General features: G+C 38.9%; 1 protein-coding gene across 1 annotated transcript; it reads left to right on the forward strand.

Moving 5' to 3' along the window:
* Positions 1-3148: 3148 nt before the first annotated feature.
* LOC130561733 (serine protease hepsin-like) lies at positions 3149-26278 on the forward strand. Its single transcript, XM_057346241.1, has 11 exons — positions 3149-3240; positions 12429-12583; positions 15252-15272; positions 22992-23154; positions 23260-23531; positions 23650-23795; positions 23934-24159; positions 24865-25006; positions 25096-25343; positions 25486-25583; positions 25753-26278. Exons 1-11 carry the CDS (start codon positions 3224-3226, stop codon positions 26023-26025), a joined length of 1761 nt encoding a protein of 586 aa, XP_057202224.1. The 5' UTR covers positions 3149-3223; the 3' UTR covers positions 26026-26278.
* The last annotated feature ends 270 nt before the right edge of the window (positions 26279-26548 follow it).

Genomic DNA, 26548 nt, shown 5'->3' on the forward strand with positions numbered 1-26548 from the left:
AAAACCTCTTAAAATGACACGGAAAGAGAAAGAGATTTCAGGCATATGCTAAAAATAGCTCTTCCTGGAATATATTTTATTATGATTGTTATGATAAGGAATTTTTCAGTGTTATCCGTGATGATGACCCTGCAAATGAACAATTGTGTAATATAAAAATGAGATTTAAGCATTGCTATGGTGAAAATGTGCAGTCATTTCTCAGAGTTGAGCCCAGATTTAAATGACTTTTCATTTACTGAGATTTAAGATATAAGATTTCTTGACATTTAAAGTAATGCAATCGTTGACAACCAGAGTATGTTTTTTTTCCTGAAATGATGCTTGGTTCCCTAAATAATACTGTAAAACTTAGACATGTAGATGTGCTGTAGATGGTAGTGTTAAATGTTTTGTAAAATCTCAATTTAATGAGAGTTAATAGGTAATACATGCTCAGTGTGTTTATGTATTTGATGACTTTGTGAGCGACATGACGTGAACATTTTGGGCAACACTTTATTTTACGGTGCCCTTGTTACACATTACACGTATTTACTATAGTATTTACTATAAATTATGCATAATTACATGTAACTAACCCTGAACCAAACCCTAATCTTAACCGTAACCCTATAGTAAGTACATGTAGTTAATTTGTATTACTCAGTACTTAAATGTATAATTACACTGTAACATGGGCACTAATAAAGTGTAACAACATTTTGAATAGAAATATATTTGCCCGTGACTGATACCACAAGTATTTTAACAGAATTTAAAAAATGTTAAACAAATGTAAACGTTACACCTAATTGAGATTATGTTGTTTCAACACTTGGCCCTTTATCATCCAGGACAAAGACACCTATTCATCTGCAGCATGCATAGCCTCTTCAATATGTCACCAGAGTTCCTTATGTTGAAACTAAACACATCTGCTTAGTGTAGAAAAAAATCACCTGTCTTTTGTCAAACATAAATTGTTGTTTGAAGTGCATTTATTTTGTCTTAAGTGAGCTAAGAAATGATTTGAAACTGTAACTTTTGTGATGGATGTTGAAATCTTGTATCCATCAAGAAAATGTGAATTTAACAGCTTTACTTCATTTTTTGTAAATAGCCAACTTTTTAGCCATCTGTCTAGGTCCATGCCGCAGGAATGTGCAGGGTGAAAGAATGAAAATTTTCTCATTAATTGGTATTAATCCTTAATAATACAACCCATGACCATTACAAATTCAAATCATTATTAATTAGGATTATGACTCTTTATGACTGTTAATTGAGAGGTTTTTCTGAAACAGATCTTCTGAGAAATCCCACCTTTCTCTTACAGCCATAGGCTCTGTAAAAAATATCAAGGTAAAGTGCAGGCTTTTGAATCTGAAACTTTGTTTGCCTGTCTGACTGTGTGTAGGTTGACTGACATGTCTATGAGAGGCATACTTTTAGAGAAAAACTATTAGAAAATGTGTGTTGAATGCCATGTCTTCAAATACAGATCATATTTAAAGATTGATAGGAAAGTTAAACATGAATTTTTCACCATAAATCTCCTGAGACAGGAAAAATCAACCTCTGAGCAATACAAAAATCCTGTGAAGAGTCACTGTTGCAACAAAACAAACACAGACGCAGAAACGCAGAAACACAGAGAAACAGAATGCAGTCCTGACGTTTACCATGTGCTCTCTATGGTACGTGGCATGGCTGTATTCTGTGTCTTTGATTTTTGTGTCATTTGTTGTGATCTATTTTTACCTTGTTGGCTGATATTTAATATATCTAGCTGTGTCTAGTTTAGTTCCCTTGTCCACCTATGAATTAAACTCCTGTTTTTGTTCCATTCTCTGTTGGTTCTTGGTTTGCTTTTGTGGGTGAAGTTATTTTAAAGATATTTAAAGATGATTTAAGGTGTTATCCTGTTTGTACTGGTTAATGCCACACCAATACTACATTAAGAGAAATAAATGAAATAAATCTGTATATGTTTAATATATAAACTAAACAGTATATTATAAAGTGGGCTCACACTGTAGGATATAAATCACTCAAGTCAAAAGAGATCTTTAATAGTGAGATGCTAAATCAATATTTACTTTGTCAGAAATAGCATCCGTATTGCGATGTGATTTTAAAATATTTCTTACTGTATAAAAATATATGTGTAGTTATGATTAATTACCTTTCTAGATAATTGGCTTTGTAACTCACATAGGCAGTTAATAATATTGAAAGTTCTGAATTCCGTGTAGTAGTTTTAAGTAAAACATCAAGCCGACATGGTGTTGAATTTGATGCTACGTGAAATTCCCAGTCTCATGAAGGCTCTGCAACAGTAAACCATGCGATTTCACAATACGTATGATTGTTATTTGAGAAGCTTATCATTTGCAATGCCGAGAACTTTAACACGTTCACTTGTCTTTCCATTAGGACAGTCTTGAGGCACTGGAATTGTTGGTTCTGCAATGTGTTCATCCTCATCAGTCTAGGCACTAAACAAACACAAATGTATACTGCAGAGTTTGTGTTATTTGTTGTGCATTTATTTATTCTGTAGTTTGTAGATTCATTTTAAAAATCAGTTTTGATTAAATAAATAGATATTGATCACACTATAACTACACCAACGCTGCCTTAAAGTTTGAAGTACAATTAAATTGGCTTTACAAGTCAACAGACTCTTTTAAATTTGTATTTGTTTTTTGATTACCTCACACTCTTACACAGCAAAATCGCCAGTGTTAAAAATGTCAAATTAACACTCACAGTGTATATATAATCCACACTCTTTAGTGTGGATTATATATACACTGTGAGTGTTAATTTGACATTTTTAACACTGGCGATTTTGCTGTGTTGAAGAAACCTGCACCATTCACTCAAAGGCAAAGGTTCTTATAAGAACCACTTCTGTCTCACTTTTTATAGTCTAAAGAATCCTTTTTCACATTTTGTACAGCACCAGGAGGCGTCTATTAGGTGTAATGTTTCTTTAGTTAATGTTCTTTAGTAAAAGTTCTTAGGGTTTGCTCAATGAGTTCCTTGTTCTTTTCCTTGTTCAACTGCACGTTAGACAGTGACACAAACAAAACCAAAAAAATCTTAAAGCAATTTGATTTCTCAATTTGGCTTCATTTGGATTGTTTTCTGCAAAAGAGGAGCCGCAGGAAGCGGTTGAATCAATGCAAATACAGTAAGATACAGGTAAAGCTGGAGGAGGTGGAGAGATTCTGATATGACTGACACCAGGAGGTAAGAAGATCCTTATATATATGTACTCTCGTAATTATGACACATAAAAACACGTGCTAAAAAGTGTGAGGATTAAATGTGACAGTCAGACTGTGTTGCTTTCAGCCAAATTATTTTAGGTGTAATGTATCAATCTGTTGTGTATCATTTCAGAGATTTACTAATATGTATAGCTTTGATGTAATAAATTGTGACAGTTTGATCGTCATGTATAGGCCTATGAATTGACATTATTGTATTACTGTCAAAGATACAATTAAAGTTTAAACAGTTTTTTTCAATGCGGTTGTTGTATAATGGATTTATAATTATTTTGACATTGATGATTTGGTGTCATTTTTGTTTGAACGTTAGTATCATTTAAATTAAACAGGAAGTGTTTCATTAATGAAAAACCAGTCTAAGGGAGACCTCTGGTGGTAAACATGAGGTGTTGCAGTTTTACACAGAATAAGGAACCAGTTTGTTATGTCTTTGAAAATATTTGTTAGATTATTAAAAATTATAATCGTCAGCAAATAAAAATCATTATTTTAGGAACATTTAACTGAGTTGTTTGGTAAGCAAACTGAAGTGAGCTCAGGAATAAGTGTGTTTTTATCCACCAAAAATGTTATTTTGAGAAATGTCTCAGTGGAGTTGTGTCCACAGTGGAAGTCATTTTAGGTGAATTCAAGAGGGATGGGATAGTGGATGAATAAAGAATTGTTAGTACTGATCAAGTTTATAGCAGTATAACCACTTTACAACTTAACTTAAAAGCCCTTGGACCACAATGGTTTGTTCGAAAGTTTTATTTTCTAAAATGTTCACATATTTTTTAAATGTGGTAAAAGAAAATTTCAAATAACAGAAACAGACTGCAAATTTACAAGATGAGTGTAAAATGACACGAAAAAACCACCATGTAAATTTACTTTACAAAAATGTTAATATTGCTATTGGAATATTACTGTTTTAGAGACAAAGAGATGAAGTTTGACAGGTCTTACATGGTAGTAAGTTCTACATTCATATATCATCTATAAAGAATTTATCATCTCCATAGTCTGACCATGACAGAAATAGATTTCAGTAAATAAAAAAGCAGTCACACCTTACATCCTGCACATGGTGAAAGATGTGGTAATCTTGTCTTTGTGTGCTGTAAAGCAGGAAAGTTCACTTCTAAGTCAAAAATGCTTTGTCACCATCATCAGCTGTTCCAGAGAACAGTGCAGTATTTCTATAGGTCTGAGTTTTTCCACAGCCACTTCTTCACATTTGTCATATGCTTTATAATTCTATTGTGCGGTTACATCAGAGCAAATGATAAAGTGACCGCTTCCCCAGGTGCTAGAGTAGGGTAAAAGTAAAACTACCCATCCCTCCGATTGTAACTTTGAAACAGTATCAGGTGCATCACATGTTCATGTGTGAGCCAACCAAGCATAACTCTTTAATTGTTCCATTTCAACTGTTTCCATGGGAATGCTTCAAATGTGGAAATGCGATGCATGATATCACTGCGCCTGCTGCGGCCATGTTACGGCAGCAAACTTCCTTGATTATTACGCCGAAATGGGAGTATAGTTCCTAATCATATCGGCCTAGAAAATCGCTACGTTTCATTTTCTTAGCACACGATATAACCACAGAAGAGTCCAGTTTTAAATAGGAAAAATATCGAAACTCTTTGGCCATTTTTGAACGCGATGCTACTGGTCTAATTGCATTCAATGATCTATGCTAAAAGTGCTATCGCCAGACGAGATCGGTTGAGTAGATTCCAAAACGGTAAAACTCAACTTATTAACTCTGGGGGAGTTGGAGAATGAGCCTATTTCCAAAAATGGAGTGTTCCTTTAAGTGTTGATCGATCCCTGCTTGAATTAGCAATTAGGGTAATAAGGGCTGGTGTATTTAAGCGAGCAATCCTAATTTTGCCAAGTGGTTGATGTCCTTAGGACAACATGTTGACCCTGAAATCAACCAATCAGATTCAGAAATAAATTTACAGTTTAATTTACAACCAGGATTAGGTGCTTCTAGACCATTGTTTTTCACTTATCATTTCCCTCTGATTTTAGGAAGCATTAGAACGTAGGTGTTATGCAGGCCCCTCTTCCGGGCTTCAGTGACTGTGGTTCAGCCGTTCCTGTTCAGCGCCCGATGAACGCTAGTATGCCGGATTGTTATCACAACGCTATGTTTGGGGTTATATTTTCCTTAGTGGAACCAGTGTTTTTTTATTGTGTTTTCAGTGAAACATTTATAAAGGCATCCTAACGTCGAGATGTTTGTTCGCCTGTGGATCTGTATGTATGATTTAGTTCTTTCTTTAATCTGAGTTTCTAATTCATTGGTATGTTTCGTTTGCAGCCTCCCGCAGGTCACGTGATGAACGGCGGGTCGCGCTGCTGTTTTTTTCTTTCCTATTTTGGTCTAATATCTTTCGTTGATATTATATTATGATTGTGTTTTCATTTTATTATTTCTGCTTTGAGATTACCGTGTAATTAGCTCGCGCCGGGCCGTAAGGCTGCGTTGGTAGCGCGTCCTTTTCTCCGCGTGACGTTGTTGTTTAATTTTGGGCTTGTGGCCAGAATATATGGAGGACCGGAAGAGTCATGTGTAAAGCATTTCATAGTTTAATAAGTAATTCTACAATAAAAATAGGCATTAATACATTTGTTTACAACTTCATTTATTTATCCAAATTTAAATAGGCAAAGTGATAAAGTCATTCATTATTTAACGTTTTAATGGGCAATAAAAAGCGTGATTATAAAAATAATTAATAAACGAAATATGAATCCATCAATAAATACTTCAAATTAAAAAGGAATAAAAAAACAACATAAAACACTCAATAAGTAGGCCTACATCGTTTTACAGTGCATTAATGAATTCCTAAATAAATAGTGGAATTTCAAAGTGTATTTGAAAATGCGATTTAAAAATAGTAATAAATAATTGGATTTACAAATTAAACTACTTTAATCAGTCATTTAAAAGGCGATTTCTTTTACCATTTGCATTTCCACGCTGCCTTTCCTTTTCCGATTTGCTATTCGATTAGCTTGGTCATTTAGCTTTTCCTTTTAGCCTCTCCATTTAGCATTTCCCTGAACTCCTTGTTGAGATTCCTTTCAGCTAGTTTGGCACCCCTGAGGTAAGCTTTAGCCTTGTAGTTTTTGGTAATTAATTTTGTGTTCGGTCCAATTTAGTTTTCTACATTTGATTGGCCTTTATATGTGTTTGGAGAATGCCCTTTTTAATCATGTGAGTTTTAAAGTTATTGTTATAATAAACTGTCTATGATGATTCGGGGTTGATCTATTTTCTGACTTTTGTGTAATAAATTCTGTTAATTCAACTACACTTCTCTGCCTTTTCACCATACCACTAAAGCTGTGTCCTATATTTCCTTGGGTGCAAATCCCAGGGTGGCATTGTCGTTATCTAAATCTGACCAGAGAGTACCGCACCGGTCACATTAGCTTTATTAAAATCACCAAGAATAATGATGAAAGAGCCCGGGCAACGGTGCTCTGTGTTTGTGATCTGATCAGCCAGCTGTTCTAGTGCCCCGCTCACACGCGTCAGGAGGAATGTACGCATTCACCAAAATAAACGAGGAAAACTCCCGGGGTGAATAAAACCTTTAAACCAGCCCATGACCATCTTAAACCAGCTACCATGCTTCAAAACATAACATACCTAACCAGCATATGCTGGGGGTTTTTTTTCAACAGGGGTGTTCCCTGCCTGTCTAGAAATGTGTGTTTATACATAGAACTTTTGCAAGGATAAACATTTATTTTATCGCGTTTCCTTAAGTTTATTAGCTTGGCTCGTGCAATTTCGGTTAAACGGATTCCAAAAATGTCACGTGATTTCGAGTAAGGGAACATGGTGAGCATCGATGCTCTCTGACTTTTGCATTGCATTGTGGGAATTTTTAGGGAATGTAATCAGTACAAGTGGAAGAATTTTGCGAACGAGATGGTCCTTAAAATGGCCGACTCTCTGATCAATGTCCTAATATGGCGTTTATTCTGACCCAAAACTCAATCAAGCGTGCAGAACAATATCTGCGCACGGAAAAGAATCCTTAAGAGAGCGCATTTCTGCTCCGCGTGCAAAGGCAGAGGCTTTGTCGAGCGCGTGTGCAATTCTCTCTCTATGCTCGCAACTGCTCAACACTTGCTCGCTCGTCGAGTTGACTTCTGAGACTTTGGAGGCGGGACAATGGCAGATGTCTCCGCTCATTTGATTGGTAACTTTTAACACTCACCTACATACAGTCACCTACAGATTACCTGTTGTAATAAGCTCAATAAAAGGGAAGGAAGGAGGCGGGAACTGGCAAACCTTTAAAATAAACTTAAAAAAAATAAACAAACAATAATCCAGCAGTAAAAAGGCCAAACATAACGGACAAAACAAACATAAACAAAACTTAACATGTCTGGGCCCGGTCCTCTCTCGCCGTATCCTCCTGTCGCTCGTCCTTTTATGCTTCCGATCTCCTCCGTGAGAGATGCGAGGCCGGTGTGATGCCCAGCTCACACTCATTATCACTCCCGCCACTGGCCTTGCTTCCTCCTCCCACGGCTCTCGTCACGCCTCCCTCATCACACCTGTCTTACTACCTGTCTTACCTAATGATTAGTGTATTACCTTGCCTTAGCTATGTGTTAGTATTTGAACAAGTGACATTTTGATTTCTTATATCTGTCAACAAAAATTATGCTATATAATATAGTAACATAGTAATAGTTGTCATGATTCTGCCTCTTTCATGTCTGTGTTGGTCTAGTGGCAGGATAATGACAGAGCCTCATGTTTTTTGTGGAGAGAGACATGTTATTGTTGGTTCTGACATAACATGCGCTCTCTCCGGTCTCGTATTTGGCCCCGCCCCTCTCGTTTCCTTGTTTAGCCTTCCATTAGTGTTTCATTCCCGACACCTGTCCCTTGTTAATTATCCTTTGTTAGTCTCCCTATATAATGCCCTTGTGTTTGCTGTCCTGTGCTCGTTTGTTTTGCTTACATGCCTTGTTTGTCTTGCTTCGTGAGATACCTTGTGAATTATTCCCAGCCTTGTTGGAATTGTACCCTGTCTTGTTGCTGTATTTCTTTAGTCTAGTCCTAGTCGTGTTAAGTTTATTTAGTATCTTGTTCACCTGTTTTTTCCCCCCACGTGGGTAGTGTTTTTGTTCTGTTTTGTCATTTAGTCCTGTCCTTGTTACCCCATCGTGGGTTTTTGTTTTGTCCGTTTAATAAAGTCTTGTTTCTGTACCACCGCTGCCTGCACTTGGGTTCTCTCCCTGCCACAACCCTGACAAATAGTAATAATAAACGTACATTTCATGTATGACCTATTTAAAAAAGCTACGAGACTCAAGGGTAGAAGATCCAAATGCAGCTTTAATCCACAAAACGGTACATGCAGTGGTCGGGGCATGCAGCAGAGGTTCAGAAACGATAAACAATCCAAAATCAAACACAATAATCCAACAGGTAAACCGGTCAGAATTGCAGTGTGATACAACAAACAAGACTTCAGCAATGACTGACTGAATGAACGTGTTATATGGAGACTGGTGCAAGAGGTAACTAGACACAGGTGAATGTAATACAGATAAATGAGTCCAAAGGCTTATGGGAAATGTAGTGTATATGGCAGTCCGGGTGAATGTGGAGAGTGCCCTCTAGTGACCTTGAGGGGGCACTGCGGCGGTGACTGACAATTTTGTAGAAATTTTAGATCGAGCAATACTTCCTACTGATCAAAGAGTCGTAGTTCAACGGAAGACCTGTGCATAAAAACACAGAATCGAAGCCTTTGCAATTTCGGAATCATCATAGACAGGAATAATTAATGTTAATCGCGATGCATCGTCCCCAGCCCTAGAATTTAATGTCTCCTGTAGTCATTTAATTTGAGTTATCATTCATTTATCTGATAAAATGTCACTGTTATGTAGAATAACAGCAAATATGCACAATATGTTACATTTAAGACTGACCAGTCAAAATGACTCATCTCAAATTAAGCTCACATCAGCAACCAGAATGAATTGAGGCATGGCGGCCTAATAAATCATAAATTACTTACAATTTGATGATCAAATTGCTTGATAACAAAGTCTTCCTCCTGTTGTTTTGAACATAAGCTTTTTTCTGAGAATTGATAACAAAGTTCATCCACAGGCTGTTAGTGTTTTGCGTTTTGAATGACGTTTTCTGCATTTCTTCTCCTTTTTTTTAAGTTTGGCGGTTGGCAAACCTGCTTCGGGTTCTTAATCCGGTTTACGAGATTGCTGGTGAACAACCCCGCACATTGCGGAAAGTTAGCAAAAAACAAAGCGTGCCTGTTTAGAAAGATGATATGATTTGTCAGTTTTACTATCACTCAAATCGAATCTCTCCCATTGATTTACTGTACTGTCAGCCAGCGGTATGCTAACAGAAAATGCCCGACGTAAGCACACGTTCGACTTCTTGCAGCATGCGCAGACAGCGTATGACATCGCAAAACTGCGACTGCTCCGTGATATTGAATTACTCTCGTGAGACTTGGAAATCCCACGTGGACAGAGTCCGCATCGATCCAGGAAGTCAAATATACATATCTAATAGGGAAAATCGGCCGACTTTTAGTGAAAATTATATTTAAAAATTTTTAAATATTCTTTTTTACGATAGTTTAGGTCAGGAGTGGCGAACCTGTTTGGCATGATGAGCCAAAAAATATACCTTATCACTGCAAAGAGCCACATATGTGGAAAAAACTGTCTAACAAGAATTTATATTCTTTGAACAAATATTCTTTGTTCAACAGTGTGTTGTGACAATTGAAGGTCCGTTACCAAACGTTTCAAATGTTCATTTTCGGGACAAAAAACATCAATAACATCACTGATTGCAATGTTCCATGCCAGCTGATATGATGCTAATGTGACTGTCTCTGAATGTTTGGTAAATTTCCGAAAGAGCTGAGTTTGCTTCTCTGACTGACGTTTTAACGTTTTTGGTTGGTCCGTGGGGAAATGCGGTGCAATCGTTGCAGCCCTATATCTGTGTTTTGTTGGCAATCGGCGCGTACGTGCATAATGTAAACAACACGAAGGGATAATGTCATGATGTATTGTGTGCTCGAGCTGTAGTTCCGTCCCTCCTTCCTGCCTCCAGCAACTGGTCTTTTTCCATAAATAATCATACAGCTGTATCTCCCTTTATAAATTTGATCAAATCAATACTCTTCGAAGATACGACGTATGCAATACTACTGTATAGGTACTCAAGAATGATATGAGATTGGCAGAAACTGTGTGTGTTACCCCCATCTTTAAAATAACATATTTAATGCTGTTCTTGAGTACATTTTAAGGTGATACCTGAGAGAGTTATTTCTGAGCTGTTAGCCTAATTATGCAGATCAACATTCAAGAAAACAATTCATGATGAAAGACGAAAACCTTGAAAGTCTTCACAGCAATGTGATCGAAAAACAAACAAACCTATACAAGTGACTGAAATCAAATACCATATTCACCTACTGAAGAAAAGATCTGTCATGACTCATGCATGTTTTAAGTAATTTAATCCTGAGACATTTATTTCAAATGCCTAGAGCATTTAATTTATGGAACTTTAGTTATATATTTTTTTTACAAGTGGTTTGGGTACCAATATAGCTTAGCTAATAAGAAATAAATAATTCAGTTTAATTCTATTTTCAAAAAGTATATTTCGTTAATGGAAAATGCTAAATATATTTTCATGTATGGTATGAGATACATACCAAGAGTTTTTCTTTATAAGGTCAAAGCAATAAAAATGCTTTATTGTGGGTGTTTGAATGAACTTTGTCAACATTGACTTAGGAATTCATCAATCATGCAATGGCTTCTGACATGCATCTAAAATACCTGTGTCTCTGCAATGTATGATAGATTGACAAGCCTTTACACAAGTCAAAGCACAGAGAACAATAAGCAAAATATGCAAAAAGTCAAATTCCATGAGCTATTTGAGGCTACTTTATTTTATCACGACCATTGTATTAAGAATCACCAATGTACCCTGTCTGCTAAGCAAGAGTAATGGCAATATAAAGCACATCTACAACAAATTTCAGTCAAATAAAAATAATTATATGAAGAAAAAAAATTGCATGACAGAAAAAAGCTTAAAAACGTGCAAAAAATTAGCCATCATGTATAATTCAGTAGACTATTATGAAGTAAAATGAAAGATTTTGAGTTAAAAAATAAGAAAAGATTATTTTAAGTTATGAACTGTGTTCACTTGCAGTCTTTCTAAGAAAGCTTTTAATGGCACAAAGGACTTGCATGTCAGACTACATTTGACAGAGATACAATGAAAGCACAATGACCTTACTTTAATGTTGTTTTAAATAGACTGTAATAGCACCAGAAAGGGAACACACCTTGTTAAATCTGCAGCTAGTGTTTTTACTATATGACATGAACCCTTGAAAACCAGTTTCACTGTCAACCAAATATGTTGGCCTTTAGGTTTCTATGTTATCTCATTTATTTAAATTCTTAAAATAATTTAAATTATTAAAATTTTTGTTTGTTTTATTTTTGGTTCAACTTGGTACCTAGAATTTTTGGTTAATTCAACTTAAAAATATTAGTAACTAAATGATTTAAAACAATTTCTCGTTGAGTTGACTAATATTTTTAAGTTGAATTAACTCAAAATTGTAAGACAACAGGTTACTTTTTTGTTTTAACCAATTTTTTTACAGTGTGTTAATGTTAATTTATGTTAATGTTAATTAATGGTAGCCAATACGATACAATAAAAGTAACTTCACTATGCATTAAAGTTTTTTTTATATAATATTTAACATAAACTAAGATTAATAAACGCTTTAAAAGTATTGTTTATTGTTAGTTAATGGAAGCTAATGCATTAGCTAATGTTAACAAACGCAACTTTATTGTAAAGTGTTACCCAAGTAAGATAAAATAAAGTAAACAAGATGTACACGTGACAACATGACAAGAGTGAGTAGTTTAAAAATATATATTTGATCAATCAAGAAGGTTCTGAGTCTACAAGTCTTCTGTTCAAAGTTTGTTCATTTCTTTTTTCTGAATATTTAAATTTTTTTAGTAATCCACAGAATCTTGTTGTATTATGTAAGTCTTTTTGTTGTTAAGGTGTGCCCAAGGTAAGTCAGGCACCAATGAGAGAATGAAGAGAGGCGTGGAGATGTCAGTAGGATATATAAGATCAAGCACTCACGGTGAGGTCAGAGAGATGAAGATGTTGTGGAAACTGACATTGGTCTTTGTGCTCACTCTCCTTACCAAAGGTAAATGCATTCATCTTTATATAAAGTCAAATTTATTTGATTTACTTATAAAATTGATGAATAAACAATAAAGAAGTTGAATAATTTCTAGCACAGTAAGAGGGTTACAGTGTTAACATCTCAATTTAGCACAGAAAATGAAGAAACTGATATGATCAAACCAATATCATATACCCATATTTGTAATATAAGATTATAGAATATTTCGATTGTCATGAGAATTTGTGATTGAGCATGATAATTGGAGCAGACAATAAATACAGCAGCAGAAAAAATTAAGAGGCCATTTCAAAATCAGTTTTTCTATTACTCCAATGGGGAAATGAATATTTTAAACCCGCTAGCATGGATTCTGGATTTAAACTTTGGTATGATAACGGACTGATAAAAATTGAGGAGTTATATAAGGGAATAGATTTAATGTCTTTTGAAGAGCTGGTAGCACAATTCAATATCCCCTCAAAACATTCCTTTAAGTTTTTACAGCTTAGAAGTTATATTTTTTCTAACCAAGGTGCAAAATATACAAAACCTACTAAGACACCTCTGGAAATTTTACTTTCTAAACACCCCCAGTCTAAAGGCTTAATATCTCAGTTTTATAAAATGTTAGAGTTAAATTTAAGGAATCTAAGGAATCATCGAAATCTAAATTGAGTTGTTGGAATGAAGACTTAAAAACAAATATTTCTTTAACCAGGTGGGAGGAAATATGTATGATTGCTCAATCGCAAACACTCAACAGTAATCTTAAATTGATACATTATAACTGGATTATGAGAACGTATATTACGCCATTTAGGCTGAACAAAATAAATCCAAACATTCCAGACACATGCATTAAATGTTCAGTTGATAATACTCTTCTACATTGTATATGCGTTGCCCTAAGGTGAAAGAATTTTGGAAGGAGGTGGTGGCATTAATTTATCGAGTGGTTTCAGTAAATCTTCCAATGGAACCAGAGATTTTTATTTTGGGAAGTATCCCAGACCACATTATACTTTGTAGCAATATTCGTAAATTGATCGATATAGGTATACTTCAGGCTAAGCGTCTAATTGCTTTGTATTGGAAAAGATTAGAAATGCTGTCTATCACACAGTGGATCAATAATATGTCCTTCTGTTTAGCTATGGAAAAGATAACATATACCTTAAAAGGGAAACTTTCATATTTTGAGAATATTTGGAAACCCTTTGTATCCTTTATTTCTAACTTGGATATAAGTAAGATCTTAAACGTGGTTGAAGGTGATTAGACGATATAATATTGAACATATCAGTATCCTTCTTATTTCTTTATGTCCCTTCTACATTGCTATATATTTCGTATATGACTTACCGAATTCCCACGATTGAACCACATAAGTTCTTTGTATCAACCTGTGCCAATTATTATTTAATTATGAAATTACGTATATATATATATATATATATTATTACATATATACGGTTAGATGTTTTTTTTTTGGTCATTTTCTTTCTACATGTTAGTTGGATATTGGTTTTCTTACTTCCTTTATAAGCTATTGTACATTTTTTTATTTTTTTCATTTTATTTAAGTTTTTTCTTTTTCTTCTTTTTCTGTTTTTATTTCTATCATCAATATGTAAAGGAGATCAGAATATTTCTGTAAATATTTCTGAATTTTGCTATCATGAGTTATCTCAATAAAAAAATTGGACTATTTATAGGTATGTAAAATGCTCGTTTTTGTTTCATTCTGTGAACTAACAATATTTCTCCCATTTATTTATTTTTTGCAAAGTGAAATTGAAAAGTGAAGAAAGAAACTCAAAACAACAGAAAAGATGCTCTGTATTTTTTCAGACCTCAAATACTGCAAAGAAAACAAGTTCATATTCACTTTTAAGCAATACAAAAGTATTGTACATTTATTTAGGAAAAGTTCAAAAGTTATTTTTTGATGACCTTGATTTGTCATGTTTTCATAAACCCATTCGCACTATGGCAGCATATTGGTTGCTATTTTCAATTTGAAATGCAATACGCAAAATGGCAATGCAGTATGTAAAATATGTATTTAAATATACATTTTAAATAACATATGTGCAACATTAAGTGCAAAATGAAAATAAAAATTGAATTATATCAATTACATTTGTCAGTTCCTACACTAGTTTTAATGTGTTATTTAAATGGGTATTATAACGCTCTTTAAGTTGCAAAATGAAAATGAAAATGACCCCCATCAAAGCAGGAGAAACAGAAATGATCAATTCAAGCCGTGGACAGGAACACCCACAACAGATCAACAAAGCACATGCTTCTGCCATTGCACACACGTAGATACCATGGATTTACTCGCCGAGTATGGCAACCCCAGACGTAGTGGGTGACTCTGTACAACGCTGGTTGAGCGGCCAATTATGACCTGATTCCGATAAAAGAATCAGTAATTGGAAAGATTCTTTACAAAGATGCATTTATTGAGTCTTGGATGACATAAGTGACATTAGACTTTAAGACTGCGCCGTCTAGAGTTTCATGGCAGAACTATTCATTTTTAATAGGTTTTTAAGACATTGACTGCTGAAGACAGAATCGTGGATTCTCAAAACCATGTTAGCGTAAATGACATGTGCATGTGTATAATTAAATCTGATTGACTACTAACATCTCATCTTGTTTCTTATGTTTTCAGGATGTGACTGCCAACCTGATGGTAAATGATTTCTCATCTCATAATCAGTGCTCGAATTGAATCAAGTCTTATGGGGGGTCCCCACCATAAGGGGCTGTGTCCACCGAGGATTTACACGGCTGTAAACGGCCGGAGCTCGGCTGAAAACGCCCGCTGCAGGCGCAGCGTTCTGCCCAAAGTTGAGCATTTTTCAACTCTGGGCGCCCGGTCGAACACCGGCGCTGATCGTGGGAAAAACACATAGCACTAGCGCAGAGTGCAGAAAAAAACGTCAGCTGATGGCTTTTTTTAAAAGCGCGGCGTTTCCATAGGAAACAATTGAAAAAACACGTCGGCTGCAGGCGTAAACGCCTCGGTGGACACAGCCTCTAAGACTTTTTTGGTGGGGGTGGGGGTTAGTCTCGCAATATACAATTTATACAAAATACACAATATATTTGATCATAATATGCATAACTATATCATATTTATTAAAAACAGGCTTACATAAAAGAACAGGCTTCTTTTACTGTATTTTGGATCAAATCAATGCAGGCTTGGTGAACAGAAATGACTTTTGAACAGTAGTGTACGTCCAACATAATAATTCTAGCATTATTTACCAATGTAGTATTTACTATTTTCCCTAAAAACAACTGGATGATTGACACTTTGTGATAATAATGTTTGTTCCAAAAGATTTGCTTAAATGCAAGAAACTAGTTTATTAGATATTAAAAATATAAATTGTGACAAGACCGGCTGTAACTCTGTGTGTTAGTGTTGTGGGGATTTTTCAACGATTTCAGAGCATTTACATAGTTACGTCCAGCAAGTGGACTATTATGAATGAGTCTGTCAGTCAGCAGACTATTCAACCATTTCAGTCCAAAAGTCTGCTTTATACAGGAACTAACTATGGCTATCAATATGTCAATCAAAGCTTGACATGAGTGAATCCTGCATTTATGTGCCGATGTAATTCCCGAAACTTTGCAGTGTGTATGTGGCCTTTGGTCTTGGCAGCATGAAAGACAAGTTTTATACAATTCTGAATGGATTATATATAGCACAGAAACAATAGATTACTTTCGTAACCCCGGTTCTCTGAAACATCGAGTGGAGAGATCCACCTATGGGAAGGGCATCCGTACCTGACCGCTGCAGAAGTATCCAATTGCACCAAGTCTGGCTAGACAGACAGACAGAAGCGTTGCTATTCTCCAGTAAGTATATTCGCTTCTCGTGCAGCAAGCGGGGCAAAGCTGGTGGATCTCTCCACTTGATGTTTCAGAGAATCGGAGTTACGAAAGTAACCTATTGTTCTCTTTCATTATCTCGTGTTCGAGATCCACCTATGGAAGAGACATGGACAGCTCCCCGATTGCCCAATGCACTCACAGTGAGGTTCTGAAAGCCAGAAAAATGACGGTAACCCCCAAGGGGGTGGTGCTTGACGCGTCCCATTATCATGCACCTGGCAACCCTGATGCACACACATAGCTGCTGTGCACATGCAGGACAGGCAACATGTATGAGGCACATAAATAACACCCAGGCAGGAATGTAAATGCATGCTTGGTGACATGAATGTGCATGGCCCGCCGGCCCGTTCAACCTTTGTTACCATTACAATGTGTAAACCGAAGGTAAAGGAATATAACACAAACATATGCGGAGAAGCCCAGCTGGCAGCAGAGCAGATGTCCTGCAGTGATACTCCCCTGAACAAAGCTCAAGAGGCAGCTAAGCCCCTCGTGGAATGAGCTCTGATGGTTCCTGGGGACTGCACTCCCTTTGATTCATATGCCAAGGCAATGGCGCTCACAAGCCAATGTGAGAGGCGCTGCTTAGATATGGGACTCCCCTTGTGAGGGGGCGCCCATGAAATAAAGAGCTGGTCGCTCTTCCTGAAAACACTGATCCTGGTCATATATGTCTGTAACGCATGAACAGGACACAGAGCATTCGGCCTCTGATCCTCCGCAGAGGAAAAAGGCAGAGGGTGAAAAGCGGACAGCTCCAACACCTCCGAAGTGAATGCAGGGAAGCATTTAGGCATAAAAGCCGGGTTAGGATTAAGAAAAACCTTATCTCCACTCAGAGAGAATTTAGTGCACGAAGGATGTACTGAGAGAGCATGTAGCTCACTGACATCTTTAGCTGATGCCAAGGCCAATAGCAAAGCTGAGATACAACCGTTTAAAACTCTGGAATCTGAGAGTGCAAAAAAATCTAAATATTGAGAAAATTGCCTTTGAAGTTGTTAATCAGGGGCACTGTGGCAGACCATCCACTCACAAAAATAAAGTTTTTATATATTTAAGGTAGGAAATTTACAAAATATCTTCATGTAACATGATCTTTATTTAATATCCTAATGATTTTTGGCCTAAAAGAAAAATCGATCATTTTGACCCACACAATGTATTTTTGTCTTTTACTAAAAATGTTCCCGTGCTACTTAAGACTGGTTTTGTGATCCAGGGTCACAATTGTGGAAAAAGACCTGCCTTATCCATAAGGTCCTGTAAGAAACAGAAAATATCAGGAACTGAGCACTGATATGATGTGAGACTGCGCCAATCACACCACCCCTCAAACACTTGCCACTTACAACCATATAAGGACCGCGTAGAAATGGCCCTGGCATTTTGTATAGTAGCAACCACACGCGGGTGAAGCTCAAGCGCGTTTAAGTTTGTCCTCTTACGGGCCAGGCCCAGAGAGCCACCCTGTCCGGGTGTGGGTGATAAATCTCCCCGTTCGCCTGAGACAATAGGTCTGTGCGGAGGGGGAGGCGCCACGGCTGGGCATATAACAGAGGGATTATCTCTGCCAGCCATGGTGCTTTGGGCCACCTGGGAGCTATTAGAAGGAGAGACAGGCCCTTCTCTCTCACTCTGGCCAGCATGGGAATTATCAGGCACAGAGGAGGAAAAGCGTACAGCAGCACCTTGGGCCATGGGTGGGCCAGTCCTTTAGCAAGAAGAACATAGGACAATGGGAGTTTTCACACGAGGCGAATATATCTATGATTGCCTGTCCGAATCTCCTCCATATCATGCCCACTATCTGAGGGTGGATGCACCAATCTCTGTAGAGTGGGTTCCCCCTCGATAGAAGGTCCGCGCCTCTGTTCAGGATGCCTGGAAAATGAGTCGCGCATAACAACAGGAAAAACCGCCCGCCCCACACCAAAAGCTTGTGAGCTAGAGCGTGAAGTTTTTGTGTGCGTAAACCGCCCTGGCGATTGATATATGCCACCGCTGTGGTATTGTCGCAGTGTACGAGCACATGATGTCATTGCAGGCAAAGCAGAAAATAATTCAGAGCTTTCCATATGGTCAGGAGCTCTAAATAATTTATGTGTGCTGAACATAGTCTGCTCGGCCACAAACCGTTCACTATTCTGCCCTCCTGGGTCGCACCCCACCCTGTTAAGGACGCATCTGTCGTCACAACTTTCTGCATCACTACCGTTCCCAAATGGGCTCCCTATGCATAAAAGTCCGTGTCCCTCCAGTGGCGAAGAGCCACCGTGCAGGCGTGCGTCACTGTTACAGAGCGGCAGAGGTCGCGTAATGGGCTGAAATGTAGTGACAAAACCCATTTCATGAATGCTCTCATTCTCAGGAGTCCCAGAGGCAAAACCTGGATAGCTGAAGCCATAAGACCCTGCAATCTGAGGCATGTGCGATACTGCACTCTCGCCCCCTCTCTGAACTGCGACACACAGCTCATTAGAGAGAGAACGTGCTCCTGGGAGAGACGCGCTCGCATTGAGACCGAGCTCAGCTCCAAGCCCAGGAAAATCACACTCTGACTGGGTGTAAAATTGCTTTTGTTCACATTCACCCTGAACCCGAGAGACGTGATGTGTGTAAGCACACTTCAGGTGTCCTGCAGCACTTTCTCTTTCGATTCGGCCATGACGAGCCAGTCGTCTATGTATGTCAAAATCCGCAGACCTGACATTCTCAGGGGTGCCAAGCCCGCCTCCGCACACAGAAAAAAAGTCAGCGGGCTGAGTGAGAGCCCGAAAGGAATAACTATGAATTTGTAACATATGCCTAGATAGGCAAAACAAAGAAACTTCCTGTGTGGCGGATAAATGCTTATGTGGAAAAAAGCATCCTTGAGATCGACCGATGTGAACCAGTCGTTCTGTTTTATGGCGTGGAGTGCTGTGGGTTAACAAACTGAAATTGTATTTCCTCAAATGTTTGTTCAACACTCGGAGGTCCAAAATAGGGCGGAGAGAGCCGTCCATCTTCGGGACCAGGATATAACGGGAATAAACCCCCTTATTTATCAGGTTGGGAGGCACCACCTGAATCGCTCCCTTCATTAAGAGCGAAGAGATTTCTTCTTTCAGAATGTGAGCGGAGCTCTCCTCCGTGTGAGAAGAGAGACCGCCGTTGAAAAGCGGGGGTTTCGTTACAAACTGCAGTCTGTAACTCTGCATAATTGTTCGCATCACCCACTCTGGAGGCTCAACAGTCTGCCAGGCTGACTCGTAATTCCCCACCATGGCCGGTGAAGCGCCGAAATCCTCGCATGCACTCCGTTGGCTCATTTGCCAACAATAATTGGAAATATTCCACACTATCTTCCCTATGCAACAACTATTCATTTGAATACCATGCTGTTAATATCACTTTTCCCACTCAACTCAGTGTTGTTGTAGTTTACCGCCCCCCAGGTCCTCTTCACAACTTCATTGAAGCATTAGATGTGCTGCTCTCATCATTCCCGGAGGATGGCGGCCCTCTTGTAGTCTTTGGGGACTTCAACATCCACCTGGAGAAACCCTATGCTTCTGACTTCCACACCCTCACCGCCTCGTTCGATCTCACGCACATCGCCACAGCCTGTACTCACAGATCAGGAAACCAGCTTGATCTCATCTACACCCGTAACTTCTCCACAGATAAGATTAAAGTCACACCTCTTCACATTTCTGACCACTTCTTCATCACTTTCAACATGCTCCTTCCTACATGCACTACACCAACACCACCACCCGTTTACTTTAGACGGAACCTTCGTGCTCTCTCCCCTAGCACCCTCTCTGCTAAAGTGACATCCTCTCTTCCCTCCAACTTTGCATCTCTAGATGCTGACACTGCCACCGACACCTTATGCTCAACACTTACATCCTGTCTAGATAACCTTTGTCCTCTGTCCTCCAGACCAGCTCGCACCACCCCCTCCTGCCCCTGGCTGTCTGACATCCTCTCTGAACAACGGAGTACACTCAAGGCTGCTGAAAGGAAATGGCGCAAGACCAAGAATCCTGCTGACCTAAGGGACTACCAGTCACTACTCTTCTCTTTCTCTGCTAGTGTTACCACAGCTAAAACGTCTTTCTATACCACCAAGGTGAGTAATGCACCTAAAACTCGGCAGCTTTTCAAGACATTTAACTCTCTTCTTTGCCCCCCTCCTCCCCCGCCCACTTCATCCTTGACTGCGGAGGAATTCGCTGTATTTTTCACTCAGAAAACATCATCCATCAGCAAACAATTCTCAGCACCTCAGACCTCGGTACACACTACCCTCACTTCAAACATTGAACTCTCCTCTTTCACCCCACTGACTGACACTGAAGTCACCAGACTTCTCTCCAGCCACCCCACCACCTGTCCTCTTGACCCAATCCCCTCCCATCTCCTTCAGGCCATATCCAGCACACTCACACCTGCACTCACACACATCATCAACACCTCCCTGCTCACCGGCACTTTTCCATCCACATTCAAACAGGCCCAGGTCACGCCCCTACTGAAGAAACCCACATTGGACCTCTCTACTACCGACAGTTACAGACCTGTCTCTCTCCTCCCATTTATCGCAAAAACACTTGAAAGGGCAGCTTTCAACCAGGTGTCTTCCTACCTATCCCAGAACAAACTACTGGATGACAAGCAGTCTGGCTTCAATACAAACCACTCCACTGAGACTGCACTGCTATCGGTCACAGAAGCACTGCGGATAGCCAAGGCGGAATCTAAATGCTCGGTCCTAATTCTGCTAGACCTATCTGCAGCGTTTGCTTCGCGCACGCTGGCAGGACGGGGAAGAGTTGTTTTCTCGGGCCAGGAGGGGGTCCCAGCACTTTCCCATCATACACATCCCTCTCCTGGTCGGTAGCGCTCTGCGGAGCCGGCCACTTAATGTTAAGGTGAGCGACTGCTCGTTTGCACACATCTAGGAGGATGGACTGTGGTACGGCCGCGGGGGGGGTTAACCCAGGGAACACCAGAGAGCCGGATGGCCTCCTCGTCCTCTGAGACCCCAAGAAGGCCCGCGTCATCTTCATCGCCGGAGCCGGCCGGTTCGTCGACGAACGGGAGGTTGCCCGTGAAGATATCCTCTTCGGGGAACGAAGGATTAGGCAGGTTAGTCCAATTAAGCGATGTCGCGCCCCGGGAGACCCCCGGAGGCGCATCGCCGTCACCGTGTCCTCCATCTGAGTCAGAAAGGCAGAGCTCGATACACTGGGTAGCGGCAACTTTGAGTCGACGACACAGGAGCTTTTTCGGCAGCATAAGGCAATGGCTGCAATGCTCCGGGTTCTCCAAAGCCTCTTCTGCATGCTTGAGGCCTAAGCAGACCACGCAGAACTCGTGAGAGTCCTTAGAGGCGATGAGAGCCCCGGCCAGGCAGGCCCGTTATGAGCTGTTCGTGGAAGTAGCGGCAAATTTAGAGAGCGACATAACGGCGAAAAACCCATTAAAATCCGTGGAAAGGGGGAGCAGGTGAAAAGATGCACAAGCGTGGGCGGCTCTGGATGAAAAAAACACATGCTAACCTGGCTGAATAGACGACTGTCATGTCTGGCGGAGGCTGATCAGACGATATGTCCTCCTGAAGACACACAGTTAGCAGCGAAAATCCAATCGAACTGTGTTAAGCAGAGTTCGCGAGAAGCGAATGTCAACTGGAGAATAGCAGCACAGGCAGACCTTATATGCTCTCAGGTAAGGGGGTGGGGCCTTACCTGGCATTGGCTGCGTGCTTCGGTCTGTCTAGCCAGACGTGGTGCAATTGGATGCTTCTGCAGGGGTCAGGTACGGATGCCCTTCACATAGGTGGATCTCGAACACGAGATGATGAAAGAGAACACTCCCTTTATAATTACTAAAAAGCTGTTCACTCATCTTCATCGAGATCTCTAGCACCCCAGAACCAGGCCTAATAATAATTTACGCAAGGAATACAAAAGCCCTGACATGGAGTTGATAAATAAAGTGGAAAGATATATAGAGAGAGAAAATTACCCCTCAAAAACGTAGAAGCTTCCTCTTCCCGACTGCGAGTGGAGGTTTATCATTCTCCATTTTTTAGCTGAAGTTAGCTTTACCGGAGCGACGTCAATCAAGTAGTCATGTCAACGATGTCCTGCGCTTAGCGGTCTTAAGACATGGGGTGGGGTGTTTAAAATTTAAAGAGACATGACAACTAGCCCATAAACAAACTTAATATACATTATTGTAAATAATTAATTTACGAAATTTACCATATCCATTGCATGAATTTAATCACATTTGTCATTATCATTTTTACTTTATCATTATTTATTTTTAGCTTATAAAAATATCTGAGGGACCCCCTAAGTCTATTTTTTACTTCTTATGGGGGTCCCGGATCCCCCCAGCCCCCCTTCAATTCGAGCACTGCTCATAATGACCACATTTGTAGCACGTACCATTGTTCTGTGAGTGTCAGTCTAAAAGTCCTTTACTTTTCTCCAAGTGTGTGGCAGGGCTACGCTCAACACTAAAATAGTGGGGGGACAGGAGGCTCCAGACGGTGCTTGGCCATGGCAGGTCAGCCTTCATACCAGAGAGGGCCATTTCTGTGGTGCATCACTCATCAATAATGAATGGGTTCTGTCAGCAGCTCACTGTTTTTCATGGTAACTAATATAATTATCGCAATTTTAAATACCAAAACTATGCAAAAAAAATCTTCATTACAAATTAAAATGATAACAGTTAACACTGTCTTTCGTTCCTTTCAGGGCCCTTGATCTTTCCAATTATACAGCGTTTCTGGGCAGACACAGTCAAGAACTCCCCAATCCAAATGAGGTGTCCAGAGGCATATCTCAAATCATAACACATCCAGCCTACAACCCATCTACCAATGACAATGACATGGCTCTTCTCCAACTCTCCTCACCTGTGACCTTCAACACATACATCACACCGGCTTGTCTGGCCGCAGCGGGAAGCACATTTAACACTGGCTTGGACATGTGGGTCTCAGGTTGGGGGAATGTAAATTCTGGTGGTAAGACGAAACGACTTATATTTATACATGCAATACATGGTCTGGATATGGAAAAAATTGACTTGAGTTTTGAGTCGTTGTATAGCTTTGATCATGTTCGTTCTTCATCATCTCCCAGAGCCTCTTCCTTCACCTCAAAACCTACAGGATGTAAATGTGCCTATAGTTGGAAACAGAAAGTGTAACTGCCTTTATGGAGATGAAAAAATAACGGACAACATGATGTGTGCTGGACTGTTGGAGGGTGGAAAAGATTCATGCCAGGTATCGTAGATGTTCATTAAACTTACCTCATAATATTCTACCTATAAATACATAAAGAAGATTGTACAGTTAAAAAGTTTACTTGTCAAACACAAGATATCTAAAACAGACTGTTGTTAATTTTCTGTCACTGTATAGGGGGATTCTGGAGGTCCAATTGTCATCCAAAACGGCCCTATTTGGGTCCAGGCCGGTGTTGTGAGTTTTGGTAATGGTTGTGCCTGGCGTGACTACCCTGGGGTGTATTCCAGAATTTCTCAGTATCAGGATTGGATCAGTGGTTATACCGGGGCAGAGAGAACTGGTTTTGTCAGTTTTGATTCCATCGTACCTGATGAAATTGACATGAATGTGACTTGTCCACGTATGTTAACTGCTATTCACGTAATCCTCTCATATATTATTTTTCTTTTGCACCATATACTAATTTAATCTTTACTTCCATTTCACTCTCTACCTTAATTTGGTTCCTTTTATTTTGTCTAATTCACATCAGAAGCCCTATCTGACAGCTCCCCCTTATACCCTCATAGGTTTGTTCGGTCTAAATTCAGGCAGTAAGACACACATCAAAGTTATTTTCTCTGCTACTTTCATTGTCCAGGCTACTGTTAGAAAATCAGATTTTTTCAAAAATCTCATTTCAGAAGTTAATTTTGTCCATGTTATATATTTACAAATTTAGTATAGACTATGATTAATTCCATCCAATTCAGTAATTTAACGTTCTTGTGATGAATGATCGTCACCCACACACAAACTAACATGTTTTTTTGGTCAAGGTGGGGACTGAATTCTTTATTTATTTATATACTGTGTACTCTCATATATATTTAGGTTTTATATATGATTTTATTTTTTGTAACTTTATGTATTATATATAATGTCACATATACTTTTTTATATTAAGCTATTGCGTTTTGTAAACACTAACCCTTACAAAAACCTTTCTGCATTTAAACTTTGTCATTAAGATATTGTTTAGTATGTTTATAATGCTGCTTTCTAACGCAATGTAGAAAAACCTTCTACACACAAAGAAATATCTCAAGCTGTCTTTTCTCATCAGCAATCCTGTGTGGAAGAAACCATGAGGATTCTACAAATGTATGGCCAATGATGGCTAGTCTGCGCTTTTTTGGTTCCCATACATGCATGGGAACACTGATCGCTCCGAACTATGTCATAACATCTGCTAGCTGCTTTAACGGGTAATCAAAGGTTCTGTAAAAAAATGATTTAAAATTAAATCAGTGACCTAATCACAGATAAGTGTACTGACATCCATCTCATCCTTCAGAGCCATGATGCCATTTCAGTGGTCAGTGGTAGTAGGTTTAGTCAAGGGCTGCAGCCTGGAGATGACTTTCCCCGTACAAAAAATTGTTTTCAACGAAGGTTCAGACAACAACGTGGCACTTGTGGAACTAATGCAAGGACCAGAATTATCAGACTACATCAATGTGGTGGCGTTCAACATGTTTTATCATGATTTTATGCCCGACACTCAATGTACTGTAGTGGGTTGGAACACAGGAAATGGCACATGTGAGTGTTTGTTTGCCCTAGTGACTGTAATTTATATTAATAACCACATATATCATTTTTTATTACACATAAATTATCATTAGATGAGTCAGTGACATGTTGAGAATGATCTAATACCAAGTTTCTGTTATTATTGCCTCAGCCCCAGGTCTTGAGGATTTCCAGACAAACATTGTACCCTGTGGTCCCTATATCAACTCTGAGTTGTATATCTGCACAGAGCCTGTGAACGTACAGCACGTATGTGTATAATAATTGAAAATTTCAGTTGTATTTTGCATTTGGTGACATAGAACGCAACTTAGATTTACAATTGGACACGAGTGTGTGAACTTATTTTCTGAAAATTTGCTGAATATTATTGTCACCTATATACACGTTTGTAACAGTTTTTCTGTCTCACTCACAGGACGATGAAGGCAGTCCCCTGCTGTGTCAACTGGGTGACATGTGGGTTCAGGCGGGTATTTTGTCCGTGGACTACAGCACTTACCCAGACATGTACCCAGGATATGGCCCAAGAATGCAAGTCTTCAGGAAAACATCTCAATTCACCAACTTCATATATGCCACTGCCTACAACGATCCATCTATTATGGATGGAGTGGAGTCGTTCTCCCCCCTCTCTCTTACATGCATCCTTCTGCTCTCTCTGCCAGCCCTCATACAGACTTTTTATTAAGGCTGAGCTCCCCGTCACTTTAGCACTGAATAAAACACTGACAAAGGCAGCCTATAAAGCCAAAGAATTAATCACAGAATGTTCGAGAGCACTTTACTTAAGCTGATTACTCTTTCATTAAAGATTTAGAGATTTGTTTTCTTAAATCTGTGTTTTTTTAAATAAATGAAGGTATTGAAGTAATTAAAATGAAATCACAACACCGTTTAAATTCTAAATAAAACAAACTACTAAAAAGTGTCTTTTTTCTTAAAAATACTTTCATTTAATCAATTTACATCGTTTAACTAAGCACAGTGATCTGTATAACCACAATCCCAATAAATTACAAATCTAATGCTTAAAATACATTTGTAATTATGAATATTTATCTGAGAACAAATTTCTGACACCAGAACATTAACAGGAAAAAATAAAGAATTACTCTTAATGTTAAAGGAACTTCAATTCTTAGCCTACTCTACTTGCATTAGCCTACTATAGATATAAACTATTCTGTGTATAACTGTATAAAACAATATTG

Source organism: Triplophysa rosa, linkage group LG11 (genome assembly GCF_024868665.1).
Source record: "Triplophysa rosa linkage group LG11, Trosa_1v2, whole genome shotgun sequence".
Classification (NCBI taxonomy): Eukaryota; Metazoa; Chordata; class Actinopteri; order Cypriniformes; family Nemacheilidae; genus Triplophysa; species Triplophysa rosa.